We start from the raw sequence: 18,066 nt of genomic DNA on the forward strand, positions 1-18,066 counted from the left end.
CATGGACCTTCACCTCTGGAATGTTCAGATAGAAATTCTGTCAAATAGAACATGGAGTGTTAGCTCTATTCATTGTATTTCTATCTGTAATGTTTCAAACACTTTACCTCATTGAATGCAGCCCTGATTTGCATGGTCATGGTGGGATGGTTTTGCTTCTCCCAAAATAGAGCAGAAAGAGACAGACAGAGAGAGAGACTGAGCTTGAAACAGCAGAACGCACATACAACAGTCACTACAGGACAGATGACATATCTTACTCTCATTTAGAGGAATAAAGTTATGACTAAAACTACAAACAACTGTAACTACGTTTCCATTTGTTGTCACAATAAATAAATTAGTCAACGCATCCATCATTTAATTTTCCAAATCCAACTTTATTAGAACTGAGACAGACAGCAACATCACAGTAACAGTCTGAGTACAGAACACATAGAAGTCTCCTGTAGTCTATAAAATACACATTACTACCCAGACTGTGGTCTCCCCAGCAGTACTAGAGTTTACTCAGCACACTACTCTAACACTCTAACACACTACTACTGCTCCAACCAGGCCCCAGACCAGACCAGAGCCTCGTCTACTCCTGCTTCCCCAGACAGAGCTCCTGTTGTGGGCCTCCTCCACTAGGTCCTAGACCAGACACTGGCTCCTGCGAAGGGGGGAGGCCTGGGTGTGTTGGAAGTGGGAGACCCTGCAGGTGTAGAGCTCTCCCTGCTCCCAGCCTGCCTTGCTCAGGGTCAGGGTGCTGCTGCGTCTGTAAAGGCCTTCCTTCTCTTCTTCTGGACTGGTCACGACCCCCTGGCTCACCTCCAGACCGTCCACCTCCCAGCTCACCAGCGCCCCCTGAGGGGAGTAGCCAGTCAGCAGGCAGACCAGTGAGGCAGAGCCCCCAGAGAGCTGCTCAGAGGAGGGGGGGAGCAGAGACACTGTGGGACTGACAGTAGGACCAGCTGGAGAGGAGAGAACGTTTTAATGTTACATTCCAGAGGAGAGAGAAATAGAGTGTTCTATAAAATACAGAACTTATTAAGGTTCACAGAGAACACAACACCTCACAACTCAACAACAATTACATAAATGACAATAAAGTACATCACTGTTGCAAATTTTTTATTTAGCCATGTATTTTCACAGCCTGTGGAATATCTTTGCTGTAAAAGGGACAAGGATCCCATTCATTAAGCGATCTTATCGCTCAGTAACACTGCTAAAAGCAGATATTAAGTACATTTATACTCTGGTGATCAAACAACAACAAAGCAGCCAACCCCACCAGTGTTTTTGGTAAACAGCTGAGGGATGGAGCTGGAGACCTGTAACACCTCTCAAATTCATAGACAAAGCTATGGATGCAAGTACTGGCCATCCATAAGATAAAAAAATGTAATTTCAACCATGTTTTGAGGCTATATAGTGTTTGTTTAAAATGATATTGTTCACAAACAATTTAGAAAACATGATTCTATTTTGCGTTCTGATAAGAGTATGGCAGTTGAACTAAGCTCATGAGGCATATTTAAAATATATATATATATGTTGTTCAAGAATCAATAGGTATATATCATTAATTTAAAAGTCCCATAATGTATGTAGTAATCACAGATTTCCCATTTAAAGTCATTCCACTTTACAATAATATCAGGCAATAAAAGGGACCAGAACTTTTTATGTTATTCTAATAACATTCACTGTGTAATTCACGTGTCATAGCAGGGAACTAAACCTGGTTAAAGCTCTTTGAATAAAAAATGTGTTTCTTTTGTATAACTTGTTCAAAGACAGGTTTTTTGGCTGCACAACTGAAAGTCTCCCACAGACTGTTGCTAACATTTTACATTCTAAACCCTCCATTCTAAAATAAATACTAATTTTGGGGTTTCCTTTACAGAGTTTGAGTCTTAAAATGTCTGGTGTTCAGTATTTCTATATTCTGTAGTGTTTTGTAAGTAGTAAAGGAAAAATCACTTACTTTTCAGCAGCAGTTTGGTCCCTCCACCGAACGTGTACCACAGTGATATAGTCTAGTTAAGACGCCGTACAAAAACCTCCTTCACACAAGAGTGAACACACCCTGCACTAACAGAACCACTCATATAGCTCCACACAGCTTTGTAGAGCTTTACTATACTCATAAAGCATTACAAATCTTTACATACAATTACAGTAATTGACACTCTTAATATAGGAAAAATTATGGCAAGTAATACTCATGTTTTATCATTCACATTACCATTATATTTGAGTCATTTAGCAGACACTCTTGTCCAGAGCATCTATGTGCATTCATCTTAAGATAGCTAGGTGAGACAACCACAATAATTAAGCACTTTATGTACCTGTGTAGTATACTCTGATTAATGATGTCTCTGATTTGCGCCTAAATTCATCCAAATTCACTGTACAATGGTTTTTCATCCAATGATGTCACATGTTATCAGATTGCATATGGGCAGAGTGAGACATTGTCATTTGCAGCAAATATCAATATTGACAATTGTACCATTTTACTGTCAACAACAGAAATATAATGCAGTTCACATGATTATTATTTGCAGTTTATTATTCTGTCCTGAGGTAGGGTGTTTCCATAGAGGAGGTGATTTGCATTGGCAGCTCATGCTTCAGTGCTCTGGAAGTGTTTATAGCCCTGTGAGTTTCAGACTGCAGGACTGAGATCTGTCCATCAACACAACAGAAACCAGGACAACCATGACTCTGATCACCATCTTCATCTGGACACTGATTTGCTGCTGCCTCAAAGGTCTGTTGTTTATAACTCTTACTATGGAAAAGGACATATTGTTGAGTACCTTCTATAATCATTGTAATGGCTCTTAATTAATAAATGTACCTGCATAAAATATTATGAAATATACATTCTGTTATTTATACTTGTTGATTAATTAATATTTTTCCTCTTCAGGATCCAGAGGTCAGGTGACTGTGACTCAGCCTCCTGTAGTGACATTTTCTCCAGGAGACCCCGTCACTCTGACCTGTACAACCAACCCTGAAGTGCACAAATGGGATGATGGAGATGAGGGTGCTTTCTGGTATCAACAGAGACCTGGAGAAGCTCCCAAACTCCTGATAAAATACGTAAAGACACTGCTAGATGGGATTCCTGCTAGATTCAGTGGCAGTGGGTCTGAGAGGGACTTCACTCTGACCATCAGTGGAGTCCAGGCTGAAGATGCAGCGGTTTACTACTGTAAGAGTTACCACACTGGAGGTGTCTTCACACAGTGATTTAGAGCCGGACAAAAACCTCCTGCATGAAATGACACACATCACTGGTCCACTGAACACAGAACTAAGGGTCTTGTTATACGACATCACCAAGTATAACCTCTTTACTAACTCACAGAAATAATGGTTACAAACTAGTTTCATAACTCTCCCAACCTCCCATATCTACAAATATCCTCCTTATCAGAAAGATACAGGTGAAATAGTCCCATTGAGGATAAATAATCCATATCATGTCAACATAAAATCATGTGTGAAGCAAAAAGGTTGGTGTGCCTCAATGCTTGGTTGACCAACCAGGCACACTAACGGCTGTCGTCTGAAGAAGTGGACCAAGGTGCAGCGGAGTTAGTGTTCATTATCAGAATTTAATATAAACAACATGAACACTATACAAAACAAGAAACGAGTAAACCGACAGCAAACAGTCCTGTCTGGTACAAAACACTGACAGAAACAATTACCCACAAACCCAAAGGAAAAACATGCTCCTTATGTGTGACTCCCAATCAGCAGCAACGAGCTTCAGCTGTGCCTGATTGGGAGCCACACACACGGCCCAAAACAAAGAAATACAAAAACATAGAAAAAGGAACATAGAACGCCCACCCAATGTAACACCCTGGCCTAACCAAAATAAAGAACAAAAACCCCTCTCTATGGCCAGGGCGTTACACACACACAGCTGGCCAACACTTCAGGGGAGCAGTATTGGGTGTGTAAGTGCATGCTTGTGTTTGACTGAGAGAGAGCCCTATGAAACAGAAACTTAGATTTGCATTTGCAAGTCAGAGGTCAGTTCCCAGGGAAGAAAGTCAGTTCAACCCCAACATGCCACCAGACTGCCTGTCACTTTACTGTAGTCAGCTTTGAGTTTTCTTGCCAAAGAGACTAGTTGACAAGAGCACCATTTTCTAAGGTCAAATTTTACATCCCTAGTGCCCACTAGAATGGCAGGAAGAAGTATTAGATAACTAGTGATCTACATCTGAAGAATCATCATGAATTCATCAGGAATCACCACTGAGCCAGATTCATCAGGAATTCATCAGGAATCAGCACTGAGCCAGATTCATCATGATTCAACACTGAGCCAGTTTCATTATGAATCTATCAGGAATCAGCACTGAGCCAGATGGAAGTCCTTCATCCCAGTCTAGAATACCTCCAGGGTCACTGACAGGTCAGCCAGTGGCAAAGGTCAACAGTTTCAGAGTCACATGCTCAGAAACACACACAACCTCCAAATGCCTCCACCAGTACCTGTCCTGTACCGCACAGGGGCATCTCCCAGACCTAATCCTGAGTAAACTAGACATCAGTCAGAGGACAACATTCACCTCCATGTGATATGTCTGACCTTGCAAGGTCATAGGTCAGATATGAAAGGTTGCACCTTGCCTTTTTGCCAGTAAGTTTAGGGCAGTACAGCACATTACCATTACTTAACTCACTGGAGTCTAAAGCGATGTACTTTCTCTGTATCCCGTAACCAGGAGATCTGTCACAACATTATTTTCATTCAGAAAAGCTTCATAGTGGTTATGAAGATGGGCAAACATTGTTGTCGTCGCGCCATGTTGAACTTGTTGATTTTCGGCTGTGTAGCCTACACAAACACAAATCAAACCAAAATGTTATCGTCAAGTAAACAAGCAATAAATCAAGCGTGAAACAAGCGTCACTACAGACCCAGGTTCAATCCCAGGCTGTGTCACAACCGACCGGGAGTCCCGTAGGGCGGCGCACAATTGGCCAAGTGTCTTCCAGGTTAGGGGAGGGTTTGGCCGGGGGGGCTTTACTTGGCTCCTCTCGCGCTCTAGCGACTCCTTGTGTCAGGATGGGCGCCTGCAGGCTGACTTCGTCGTCAGTTGAACCGTGTTTCCACCAACACATTGGTTAAGCTGGCGGTTGTTAAGGAGTGTGGTTTGTAGGGTCATGTTTCGGAGGACGCATGACTCGAACTTCGCCTCTCCCGAGCCCGTTGGGGAGTTGCAGCGATGAGACAAGATCGAGATTGGATATGATGAAATTGGGAAGAAAAAGCGGGGGCAACATTTTTTAAATACTGGTACAATATTTTGTTTGGTTAAAGTTCGTCGTATTATCCGTGCTCGGCTACAAGCTGCTGGACATATGGTTCCAAGAGAAGAGAAAGAGCGAGTGGGAGGAGTGTGATTAAGATACAACCAATCAGAAAACTCTTGTTGCCACCTGTTTTTTTACATCAAGTAATTATTTCAATTCATAGGATTCATACAATACATTTATAGATAGATATTTTTTAACCCCCCCCCCAACAATACATCATATAGCCTCATATATAGTAACAAATCACTGATACACATTCATGGACGTAAGGCCCGTTGGTTAAGGGTTCAGAAATATCCCCTGCTGCTTTTTTCCATGTGTCCAGTGGACACCTCGGCCCTATGGATCCTGGCCGTGGAGAGCTCCATAAGTACAATTTCCTTAAATGTGAGCAGCCATTGTTGCAATGGTAACTGATGAGGTGGAATCCACCTTGGTACAATAATTATCTTAGCAACTGTGGTTCCGGCCAACCACACTCTCTATTGGTGCTCTGACAAGTGCCAATCAGAGTCATCACAAAGCAACATCCCTATTGGATCTAATGGCAGTATTTTATCTAAGTACAGAGATGACATTGTTGACTTTCCTCCAGAATGCAACCACCCCTGGGCATTTCCACAGCACATGCTGAAAAGTACCAAGATCCCCTGTGGTGCAGAACTCACAATGGTGATGGACTAATACCCATGTGATGTCTTTGAGGTGTTAGATCGGTTCTATGGCAAATGTTTTAATGGATTGGTGATTGGGGTATCTAGATGATCCAAATATATTTTCCCATACTGTCTCCCAATTTATTTGTCTGTCAGAAAGTCTAAAATCATTTTCCAATACAGTGGATAGACATAATGGCTTTTGGTTGCAAGAAATAATTGACTATAGATATCAGAAACAACTCCTTTTGAGGGGCGTCTGTCCGTTGGAAGTTTGACCAATGGGTGTACTGCTAGTTCTGCTCCCCAGGGGACCCCATAGGCTGGCGTGGATAGGCGGAGTTGAAGGTAAAGAAGAAATGATGAACCTGGGACATTAAAACACTGGTGGATTTCCTGGAAACTGAGCAGTCCATTCACATTGAATATGTCTTTGAAAGTATAAACACCCTTCTTAGACCAAGAATCTGATATAAATGGTTTCTTACACACTGAGCATTCCATTTAAGATTAGATCTCATATGCTTCTCTGTAGCTTTCCACACATTTACTGAGTATGCTATAATGGGTCCAAACAATAAGTCCACCTGATGCTTTTGTTGTCTGTGGTGTTGCATATTTAATCTGTGGTCTCTGTGGTATAAATTATTGGAGACAGGTGCAGGATAATGTAATAGGGGTTTTTAATACTCCACCGAAAAATATAACATGCCATGAAAAGGCACGGGGACGAAGCCCAAAACAAACACATATACAAAAACACAGGGATGTAACCCAAACAAAAGAGCGAGTTTAAACCTCTAATAAATACAGGGGAAGAGTCCCGTAATAACAAGTGCACAATACACACAGCACGAAAGCCAAAACACATGTTCTCACAAGACCAATGGGAACAATAACCCACAAGACAACGGTGAACAGAGGGCACATATATACCATTACTAATCAGGGGAATTGGAATCAGGTGTGCGTAATGAGACAGTTCAGTGATTCCTAGAGGCCGGTGACGTAGACCTCGGGAGCTGGTGCACAGAATGAGCAACAGTACCGGGGAAATTCGTGACAGTCTCTTTCTCCCCCAAAATAATTTCTTTATGACACAGTCAAGTTTAGACCAATAGTCTATAGGAGGAAGCAGTGGTAACATGGAACTCATAAAATTGATACAAGGGAGGACATTCATTTGAATACTTGAGATTCTAGCATGCAAAGAAGTGGCCATAGCAGACCATCTTTTTATGGCTTTTTTGATCTTCTCAAAGGTTTCTAAGTAGTTCTTCCTGAATGTAGTGTCAATAGATTGGGATATGGTAATGCCTAAGTAGGTGGTTTGTTTCTTCCCTGGTATCATGGGTGGTAGTTGAACACTTCCCATAGATGAGTTAAGAGGAAGTAGAGCTGATTTAGACCAGTTGATCTTGTAACCAGACCATGAGCTGAATGCTGTGAAAATAGATGTTATTGGCTGGAGGGATATTTGACCACATAGAACAGTATGTCATCTGAATACAGAGATATTGCTTGTTCAGTTTATTTGATTTTGATATGTGAGGAAGCAGAATTTTTACGTATGCTTTGTGGAAGTGGTTCAAGAGAGAGAGCAAATAGCAAAGGGGATGCGGGACAAACTTGCTTACATCCTGGTTGTATGGTAAATGGGTTAGAATGGGTAGTGCCAGTAGATATATATCCTGGTTGTATGATAAATGGATTAGAATGGGTAGTGCCAGTAGATATATATCCTGGTTGTATGATAAATGGATTAGAATGGGTAGTGCCAGTAGATATATATCCTGGTTGTATGATAAATGGATTAGAATGGGTAGTGCCTGTAGATATATATCCTGGTTGTATGGTAAATGGATTAGAATGGGTAGTGTCAGTAGATATACATCCTGGTTGTATGGTAAATGGATTAGAATGGGTAGTGTCTGTAGATATATATCCTGGTTGTATGGTAAATGGATTACAATGGGTAGTGTCAGTAGATATACATCCTGGTTGTATGGTAAATGGATTAGAATGGGTAGTGTCTGTAGATATATCAGAAGAAAGATTCACATACATGGTGCGAATCATTTGTATATATTTTGCCCCGAAAACGAAATGTTCAAGAACGACCCATAAATATTCCCACTCTAAGCGGTCAAAGGCTTTCTCTGCATCTGCACACAGTCCCGTGTGTGGCTCAGTTGGTAGAGCATGGTGTTTGCAACGCCAGGGTTGTGAGTTCGATCCCCACGGGGGACCAATGCGGAGAAAAGAAATGTATGCTCTGGATAAGAGCGTCTGCTAAATGACTAAAATTTAAAAAATGATAATACAGCACACAGTGTATGCAGACTGGAAGCCTCAGCAACCACATGAAACATGCAGCTTATGTTATCGGCTGCCTGACGACCTTAATAAACCCTGGTTGTTCAGGAGGTATGAACTTGTTAATAACTTTCTCTAGGCACATGGCTAGAACTTTGGCATACATCTTCATTTCTGTTCAGATTAAACTGATTGGCTGAACATTTTGACAGTTTGTGAGGTCTTTTCCTTTCTTTAGGGGTTAGGGATATAATAGCTGTACTGATGTCTCTGTGGAATTGTCTTTTTTCAATAGCAATGTTAAGCGATTCAAGAATAACTGGTCCTAGGTCATCCCAAAAGTAGAGAATGAGTTCAGGAGGTATTCCATCAATACCAGGCCCTTTATCTTTCTTCATATTTAAAAGAGCAGCTTTCAGTTCAGATAAAGTGTCAGGTTCCTCTAATACAACTGTTTCTTCTTTAGAGAGTTTGGGCAACGTAAGGTTCTCCGGGAACTGTGGACAAGCAGAAGTATCAAAGCTATATGAGGAACTGAATTAATCTGAATAATATGCTCTAAAAGTTGTATTTATTTCTATAGGATCAGATATCAGTCCCTTATCAGAGGATCTGATCAACTGTATTGATGATCTTGTTTCAGCATGTTTAAACTGCAGTGTCAGTAAGTGACTAGGCCTACTCCCTTGAAATAGTATTTTTGTCTCACCTATCTAGATATGAATGTCAAAAAGCGATAAAACAGCTTGCAGGCCCAGTCTGTAATTCCACCAACAACTGACCCTGTCTGAACCATAAGCTTAGATAGATCACATCGTTATTGTATCTGTCCCATTATAGTGTCTGTGAGAGCACAGGCAGTGCCATTGAGGCCATCTCCATTTTGAAGTATTCCAATTTCTTCTTCTACTACTTTTACTGGTAAACAAACTGACAGGGTGCAAACTGTCACCTAGACTGTGTTGTTTGAACAGCTTTAAGAGCCAAGGTTGGTGATTTACTGCCCCCTGCTGTAATGTAATGTTTCCTCATGAGTATAATTCATTGGCTGATCCCTCCTGATAACCTGGATGGAATTATGTGATCATTCCTTAACCCATAGGAAGTACCACTCAGTTGACTACTTCAAAATGGTGGAATACCTCAAAGGCAATGTCCATGCAAAAACAGTTATATCCATCTTAGGCCTCAATCATTCTCTATGGCCTGAACTGAACTTCAGCATGACGCCATTTTAGCAAAAAGGCTAGAATAGCCAGTATAGAATAGCAATACACTAGTATTGAATGAATACACTTACATGTAACTAAATTCTATGGTCAATTACAAGCCTTTCCACAGATTTAGGTCAGCTATATTCTTCCATGTTTAAGATTATTGTGTTTATGTCATTGCGTTAAAAGTTTCATCATCTGTCTTGAGGTAGGGTATTTCCATAAAGCAGGTGATTTGCATTGGCAGCACATGCTTCAGTGCTCTGAGACTGTTTATAGCCCTGTGAGTTTCAGACTGCAGGACTGAGATCTGCCCAGACACTTTAAGACTTCAGTGTTATCATTGTTGTGTCCAGTCTGTTATCTTCTCAGAGCCACAGATTATGATGATGAAAACGATGAAGATGATATCACTGATTCCACTGCTGATTACGCTGGGGTTCCTGACTCAGGGAGAGAAACTCTCAGCATCTCTCCCTGTGGTCTACTGGTTTTAACAGGTTTTAATGGGCTTGTACATGTTTGGACATCGAAAACATTTTCAATGCCTTTTAAGTTGATTTTGAAGACTATTCAAAGCTAATTTCCCCGTTTCAATTTCAGAGTCATCTGCACAACGTGTCCTGAATCAAGCTGATGAATCAAAGTCTGTTCATCTGGGAGAGACTGTGTCTATCAAAGCTGTTGTATGTTCAACCGGTATTGGTGATGACATGAGCTGGTACCTGCTGAAACCTGGACAGGCTCCTAAACTCCTCATCTATACAGTAAAAACCCTGCAGTCTGGAACACCATCTAGAGACTGTAATGCTCCGGCTGGGACCTACTGCAGGTGTTGAGGAGCAACAGACTATGACATGAAACACTGGTTCACTGAACACAGACTTAAGATCTTCACACAGCGTTAGACAGTCCCACACCAGGACAATGTTACTCTGGTTACTCCTGACAGGATCATAGTTCACCAAACCACCTCCTCTACACAACCATAACCATAACTTCACCTCCATATAGAAACCATCACTTTACTACCACACCATGGACCTTCACCTCTGGAATGTTCAGATAGAAATTCTGTCAAATAGAACATGGAGTGTTAGCTCTATTCATTGTATTTCTATCTGTAATGTTTCAAACACTTTACCTCATTGAATGCAGCCCTGATTTGCATGGTCATGGTGGGATGGTTTTGCTTCTCCCAAAATAGAGCAGAAAGAGACAGACAGAGAGAGAGACTGAGCTTGAAACAGCAGAACGCACATACAACAGTCACTACAGGACAGATGACATATCTTACTCTCATTTAGAGGAATAAAGTTATGACTAAAACTACAAACAACTGTAACTACGTTTCCATTTGTTGTCACAATAAATAAATTAGTCAACGCATCCATCATTTAATTTTCCAAATCCAACTTTATTAGAACTGAGACAGACAGCAACATCACAGTAACAGTCTGAGTACAGAACACATAGAAGTCTCCTGTAGTCTATAAAATACACATTACTACCCAGACTGTGGTCTCCCCAGCAGTACTAGAGTTTACTCAGCACACTACTCTAACACTCTAACACACTACTACTGTTCCAACCAGGCCCCAGACCAGACCAGAGCCTCGTCTACTCCTGCTTCCCCAGACAGAGCTCCTGTTGTGGGCCTCCTCCACTAGGTCCTAGACTAGACACTGGCTCCTGCGAAGGGGGGAGGCCTGGGTGTGTTGGAAGTGGGAGACCCTGCAGGTGTAGAGCTCTCCCTGCTCCCAGCCTGCCTTGCTCAGGGTCAGGGTGCTGCTGCGTCTGTAAAGGCCTTCCTTCTCTTCTTCTGGACTGGTCACGACCCCCTGGCTCACCTCCAGCCCGTCCACCTCCCAGCTCACCAGCGCCCCCTGAGGGGAGTAGCCAGTCAGCAGGCAGGCCAGTGAGGCAGAGCCCCCAGAGAGCTGCTCAGAGGAGGGGGGGAGCAGAGACACTGTGGGACTGACAGTAGGACCAGCTGGAGAGGAGAGAACGTTTTAATGTTACATTCCAGAGGAGAGAGAAATAGAGTGCTCTATAAAATACAGAACTTATTAAGGTTCACAGAGAACACAACACCTCACAACTCAACAACAATTACATAAATGCACAATAAAGTACATCGCTGTTGCTGATTTTTTATTTAGCCATGTATTTTCACAGCCTGTGGAATATCTTTGCTGTAAAAGGGACAAGGATCCCATTCATTAAGCGATCTTATCGCTCAGTAACACTGCTAAAAGCAGATATTAAGTACATTTATACTCTGGTGATCAAACAACAACAAAGCAGCCAACCCCACCAGTGTTTTTGGTAAACAGCTGAGGGATGGAGCTGGAGACCTGTAACACCTCTCAAATTCATAGACAAAGCTATGGATGCAAGTACTGGCCATCCATAAGATAAAAAAATGTAATTTCAACCATGTTTTGAGGCTATATAGTGTTTGTTTAAAATGATACTGTTCACAAACAATTTAGAAAACATGATTCTATTTTGCGTTCTGATAAGAGTATGGCAGTTGAACTAAGCTCATGAGGCATATTTAATATATATATATATGTTGTTCAAGAATCAATTGGTATATATCATTAATTTAAAAGTCCCATAATGTATGTAGTAATCACAGATTGCCCATTTAAAGTCATTCCACTTTACAATAATATCAGACAATAAAAGGGACCAGAACTTTTTATGTTATTCTAATAACATTCACTGTGTAATTCACGTGTCATAGCAGGGAACTAAACCTGATTAAAGCTCTTTGAATAAAAAATGTGTTTCTTTTGTATTTTTTCAAAGACAGGTTGCTTGGCTGCACAACTGAAAGTCTCCCACATTTTGCATTCTAAACCCTCCATTCTAAAATAAATACTAATATTGGGGTTTCCTTTACAGTTTGAGTCTTAAAATGTCTGGTGTTCAGTATTTCTATCCTCTGTAGTGTTTTGTTAGTAGTAAAGGAGAAAACACTTACTTTTCAGCAGCAGTTTGGTCCCTCCACCGAACGTGTACCACAGTGATACAGTCTAGTTAAGACGCCGTACAAAAACCTCCTTCACACAAGAGTGAACACACCCTGCACTAACAGAACCACTCATATAGCTCCACACAGCTTTGTAGAGCTTTACTATACTCATAAAGCATGACACATCTTCACATACAATTACAGTATTTGACACTCTTAATATCAGAAATATTATAGCAAGTAATACTCATGTTTTATTATTACATTTGCATTACATTTGAGTCATTTAGCAGACACTCTTGTCCAGAGCATCTATGTGCATTCATCTTAAGATAGCTAGGTGAGACAACCACAATAATGAAGCACTTTATGTACCTGTGTAGTATACTCTGATTAATGATGTCTCTGATTTGGGCCTAAATTCATCCAAATTCACTGTACAATGGTTTTTCATCCAATGATGTCATATGTTATCAGATTGCATATGGGCAGAGTGAGACATTGTCATTTGCAGCAAATATCAATATTGACAATTGTACCATTTTACTGTCAACAAAAGAAATATAATGTAATTCACATGATTATTATTTGCAGTTTATTATTCTGTCCTGAGGTAGGGTATTTCCATAGAGGAGGTGATTTGCATTGGCAGCTCAGGCTTCAGTGCTCTGGGAGTGTTTATAGCCCTGTGAGTTTCAGACTGCAGGACTGAGATACTTCCTTCAACACAACAGAAACCAGGACAACCATGACTCTGATCACCATCTTCATCTGGACACTGATCTGCTGCTGCCTCAAAGGTCTGTTGTTTATAACTCTTACTATGGAAAATGACATGTTGTTGAGTGCTTTGTATAATCATTGTATTGGCTCTCAATTAATAATGTCCATGGATAAAATATTATGAAATATAAATGATCTCTTATTTATACTCGTTGATTAATTAATATTTTTCCTCTTCAGGATCCAGAGGTCAGGTGACTGTGACTCAGCCTCCTGTAGTGACATTTTCTCCAGGAGACCCCGTCACTCTGACCTGTACAACCAACCCTGAAGTGTACAAATGGAGTAATGGATATCTGGGTGCGTTCTGGTATCAACAAAGACCTGGAGAAGCTCCCAAACTCCTGATAAAATATGTAAAGACACTGCTAGATGGGATTCCTGCTAGATTCAGTGGCAGTGGGTCTGAGAGGGACTTCACTCTGACCATCAGTGGAGTCCAGGCTGAAGATGCAGCAGTTTACTACTGTAAGAGTTTCCACTATCCCAATAGTAAACGTGTGTTCACACAGTGATTTAGAGCCGTACAAAAACCTCCAGCACAAAATGACACACATCACTGGTCCTCTGAACACAGAACTAAGGGTCTTGTTATATGACATCTCCAGGTATAACCTCTTTACTAACTCAAAGAAATAATGGTTACAAACTAGTTTCATAACCCTCCCAACATCCCATGTCTACAAATATCCTCCTTATCAGAAAGATACAGGTGAAATAGTCACATCGAGGATGAATAATCCATATCATGTCAACATAAAATCATGTGTGAAGCAAAAAGGTTGGTGTGCCTCAATACTTGGTTGACCAACCAGACACACACAGCTGGCCAACACTTCAGGTGAGCAGTGTGTGTGTGTGTGCGTGTGTTGATCTGTTCAAAGAGAGAGAGAGCACTGTGAAACAGAAACATAGATTTGCATGGCTCCTCTCCCAGAATAGAGCAGTACACTCCCCAGATGTTCCCCCATCGATAACACAACGCCAGAGCTAGACCAGAGGAAGTTGGGCAGTGGACACCAGACAGACTGGCAGAGGTCAAAGATCAATGTCAGAGGTTAGATGTCAGTCACAGGTCATTTTATAGGTCACTGCACTAATCTTGTGTGGTGAGCACAGGAAGAGGTTGGGCACCAGACGTCAGCCAGACTGGTAGAGGTCAACGATAAGAAGGTCAGAGGTCAGTTCCCAGGGAAGAGAGTCAGTCCAAATCCAACATGCCACCAGACTGCCTGTCACTTTATTGTAGTCAGCTTTTTGTTTTCTTGGCTAAGAGAATAGTTGACAATTTTCTAAGGTCAAAGTTTACATCCCTAGTGCCCACTATAATGGCATGAGGGAGGATTAGATAGCTAATGATGTACATCTGAATGTTCATCAGGAATCAACACATACAGAATCATCATGAATTCATCAGGAATCAACACTGAGACAGATTCAACATGAATTCATCAGGAATCAGCACTGAGACAGATTCATCATGATTCAACACTGAGCCAGTTTCATCATGAATCTATCAGCAATCAGCACTGAGCCAGATGGAAGTCCTTCATCCCAGTCTAGAATACCTCCAGGGTCACTGACAGCTCAGCCAGTGGCAAAGGTCAACACTTCCAAAGTCACATGCTCAGAAACACACACAACCTCCTAATGCCTCCATCAGTACCTGTCCTGTACCGCACTGGGGCATCTCCCAGACCTAATCCTGAGTAAACTAGACATCAGTCAGAGGACAACATTCACCTCCAGGTGATATGTCTGACCTAGCAAGATCATAAAATAAAATCAAGCTTTATTTACACTGCACATTTCAGACATGGAATGCAACACAATATGCTTCACAGGAAAAACAAATAAAAACAATGAAAATGAAAACGTGAAATATTTACAACACAACAAATATAAGAGGATAAAAAACTAAATAATAACAATAAAAACTGAACGACTGAAAAGGAAAGCGAAAAATAGGCCAGATATGAAAGGTTGTGCCTTGCCTCTATGCTACTAAGCATTACAGCACATGATCCTTCCTTACATCAGTGGAGGGTTTGAGCAGGCTCCTGCAGTGGACAGGACAAGGACTTACTGATAATCCTCTTCTCTACGAATCAAGGAAGAGGTCACAATGAATCACTCGTCTCCTGACCCACACTGTGTGTACGTTAGGGTCAGGACATACAGGAGGGTCAAGGCGTTTTTCTGTGTGTGTGTGTGTGTGTGTGTGTGTGTGTGTGTGTGTGTGTGTGTGTGTGTGTGTGTGTGTGTGTGTGTGTGTGTGTGTGTGTCCTGCTTGTGCATGTTTGTGTGTGCAAGTGTCCTGTATGTGCATGTGTGTGTGTGTGTCTGTCTGTGTCCTGTGTGCATTTGTGCGTGTGTGTCTGTGTGTCTGTGTGTGTGTCCTACATGTGTATAAGTGTGAGTGTGTGTGTGAGTCCTGTGCGAGTCCTGTGCGAGTCCTGTGTGTGTCCTGTGTGAGTCCTGTGTGTGTCCTGTGCGAGTCCTGTGTGTGTCCTGTGTGTGTCCTGTGTGTGTCCTGTGTGAGTCCTGTGTGAGTCCCGTGTGTGGACCTGTGTGTGTGTATGTGTGTGTGACACCAGCAGTAGATATAGATACCCAGGAGCTCCCCAGGCAGGCTAATGGATTAACAGCTGCTGGAGCTGATGGGTTTACTCACCAAGTGTCCTTCATGTCACGGCTGCCACACGCAGGAAGTGCCTCAGTCAGAGGTGAAGTGATATCCTGTTTGCGCTGATTTCTGACTGACACGGTACTGGAGGTAAACAGAACACACACCTCTTGGATTGCGCCATGCCCACAAATGACTGGATAGTTATTTTCTGTTCACCTTTATATTCTGCTTCCAAAGACAAACCGAATACCTGTCTGGAACAACGCTATGAAAATGGAACCTATAAAGATCATGGAGCTTAGCGTCTGCTAAATGACTAAAATGTCAAACGTAATGAAATAATGGGATACTCAGTCACCCTGAGATACTCAGTCACCTTGAGATACTCAGTCACCTTGAGATACTCAGTCACCTTGAGATACTCAGTCACCTTGAGATACTCAGTCACCTTGAGATACTCAGTCACCTTGAGATACTCAGTCACCCTGAGATACTCAGTCACCTTGAGATACTCAGTCACCTTGAGATACTCAGTCACCTTGAGATACTCAGTCACCTTGAGATACTCAGTCACCTTGAGATACTCAGTCACCCTGAGATACTCAGTCACCTTGAGATACTCAGTCACCTTGAGATACTCAGTCTGCTAAACCTGGAGTGTGTGTGTGTGTGTGTGTATGTGTGTGTGTGTGTGTGTGTGTGTGTGTGTGTGTGTGTGTGTGTGTGTGTGTGTGTGTCTCTGTGTGTGTGTGTGTGTGTGTGTGTGTGTGTGTGTGTGTGTGTGTGTGTGTGTGTGTGTGTGTGTGTGTCCTAGCGGTCATCCTGTCCATTGTACAGGGCAGGGATTAGCTGATTGAATTGGAGTTTAGTGACCATTGTCTGATCAACAGGTCACATGGAATGGACATGTCATGTCTCTACACGCAGGCAGGACACACAGATAGAACATGGGATGACATGGCATAAACATGGGAAAACACATGGTATAGACAGACATGGGACTGACATGGGACTGACATGGGACACTCAGATCAGGCTTCACCACCTAAAGTAATTTTTATTGTCATTTATCCAGACGAGGAGAACAATGTCTCTGACCAAAGCCCATTCTAAAGCTCTGACCCAGGAAATGTCCTGGTACTAAACTACTGTTTGTAAAGGAAACACTAGGCAGTCATCAAGGTCCTTGGAGAGTATGTGTTAACAGATCCTTGGGAACTTTTACAGCTGCACCATCGAGAGCATCCTGACTGGTTGTATCACTGTCTGGTATGGCAACTACACCGCCCTTGACCGGAAGGCCCTTCAGAGGGTGGTGCGGGCTGCCCAGCGCATCACTGGGGGTGAGCTACCATTCATCCAGGACGTACATGCCAGGCCGTGTCTGAGAAAGGCCTGAAAAATTTCAGAAGACTCCAGACACTGTATATAGACTCCTAAACAGCGTCTATCCCCTGGCCATAAATGCCTAACTAATACTGCTTCCCCTCACACCTACGCTGCTGCACAAATGATTATTGATCAGACGTATTACTACCACTATGCTGCTGATCAAATGATTATTGATTGTCATTGCCATTAGTATCTATCTTTTTATCCTACTACTGGTCACTATTACTCCTGTTAACATGTATATATTACCATTAGTATTTATCTATTTATCCTACTACTGGTCACTATTACTCCTGTTTACATGTATATGTTACCATTAGTATTTATCTATATAGTGTATATAGCTTCCTCTCTGTGGTACTGACACACTGACCCTGTATATAGCTTCCTCTCTGTGGTACTGACACACTGACACTGTACATAGCTTCCTCTCTGTGGTACTGACACACTGACCCTGTATATAGCGTCCTCTCTGTGGTACTGAAACACTGACCCTGTATATAGCTTCCTCTCTGTGGTACTGAAACACTGACCCTGTATAAAGCTTCCTCTCTATGGTACTGACACACTGACACTGTATATAGCTTCCTCTCTGTGGTACTGACACACAGACCCTGTATATAGCTTCCTCTCTGTGGTACTGGCACTGACCCTGTATATAGCTTCCTCTCTGTGGTACTGACACACTGACCCTGTATATAGCTTCCTCTCTGTGGTACTGACACACTGACCCTGTATATAGCTTCC

General features: G+C 42.1%; 2 long non-coding RNA genes and 2 gene segments (V, D, J or C); 2 read left to right on the forward strand and 2 right to left on the reverse strand.

Moving 5' to 3' along the window:
• Window positions 1-359: 359 nt before the first annotated feature.
• LOC115196206 (uncharacterized) lies at window positions 360-2,107 on the reverse strand. Its single transcript, XR_003878816.1, has 2 exons — window positions 1,976-2,107; window positions 360-956 (listed from the first exon to the last, which is right to left on the reverse strand). It is a non-coding gene; the product is annotated as an uncharacterized LOC115196206 (long non-coding RNA).
• A 491-nt stretch (window positions 2,108-2,598) lies between these two features.
• Window positions 2,599-3,520, forward strand: LOC115196202 (immunoglobulin kappa variable 3-15-like). The segment is given in 2 exon segments: window positions 2,599-2,767; window positions 2,930-3,520. Coding segments are annotated over 2 exon segments (378 nt in total).
• A 7,408-nt stretch (window positions 3,521-10,928) lies between these two features.
• On the reverse strand, window positions 10,929-12,649 carry LOC115196204 (uncharacterized). The gene is made up of 2 exons (XR_003878814.1): window positions 12,525-12,649; window positions 10,929-11,525 (listed from the first exon to the last, which is right to left on the reverse strand). It is a non-coding gene; the product is annotated as an uncharacterized LOC115196204 (long non-coding RNA).
• A 578-nt stretch (window positions 12,650-13,227) lies between these two features.
• Window positions 13,228-14,078, forward strand: LOC115196199 (Ig kappa chain V-III region VH-like). The segment is given in 2 exon segments: window positions 13,228-13,315; window positions 13,479-14,078. Coding segments are annotated over 2 exon segments (387 nt in total).
• Window positions 14,079-18,066: the final 3,988 nt, after the last annotated feature.

Source organism: Salmo trutta, chromosome 6 (genome assembly GCF_901001165.1).
Source record: "Salmo trutta chromosome 6, fSalTru1.1, whole genome shotgun sequence".
Classification (NCBI taxonomy): Eukaryota; Metazoa; Chordata; class Actinopteri; order Salmoniformes; family Salmonidae; genus Salmo; species Salmo trutta.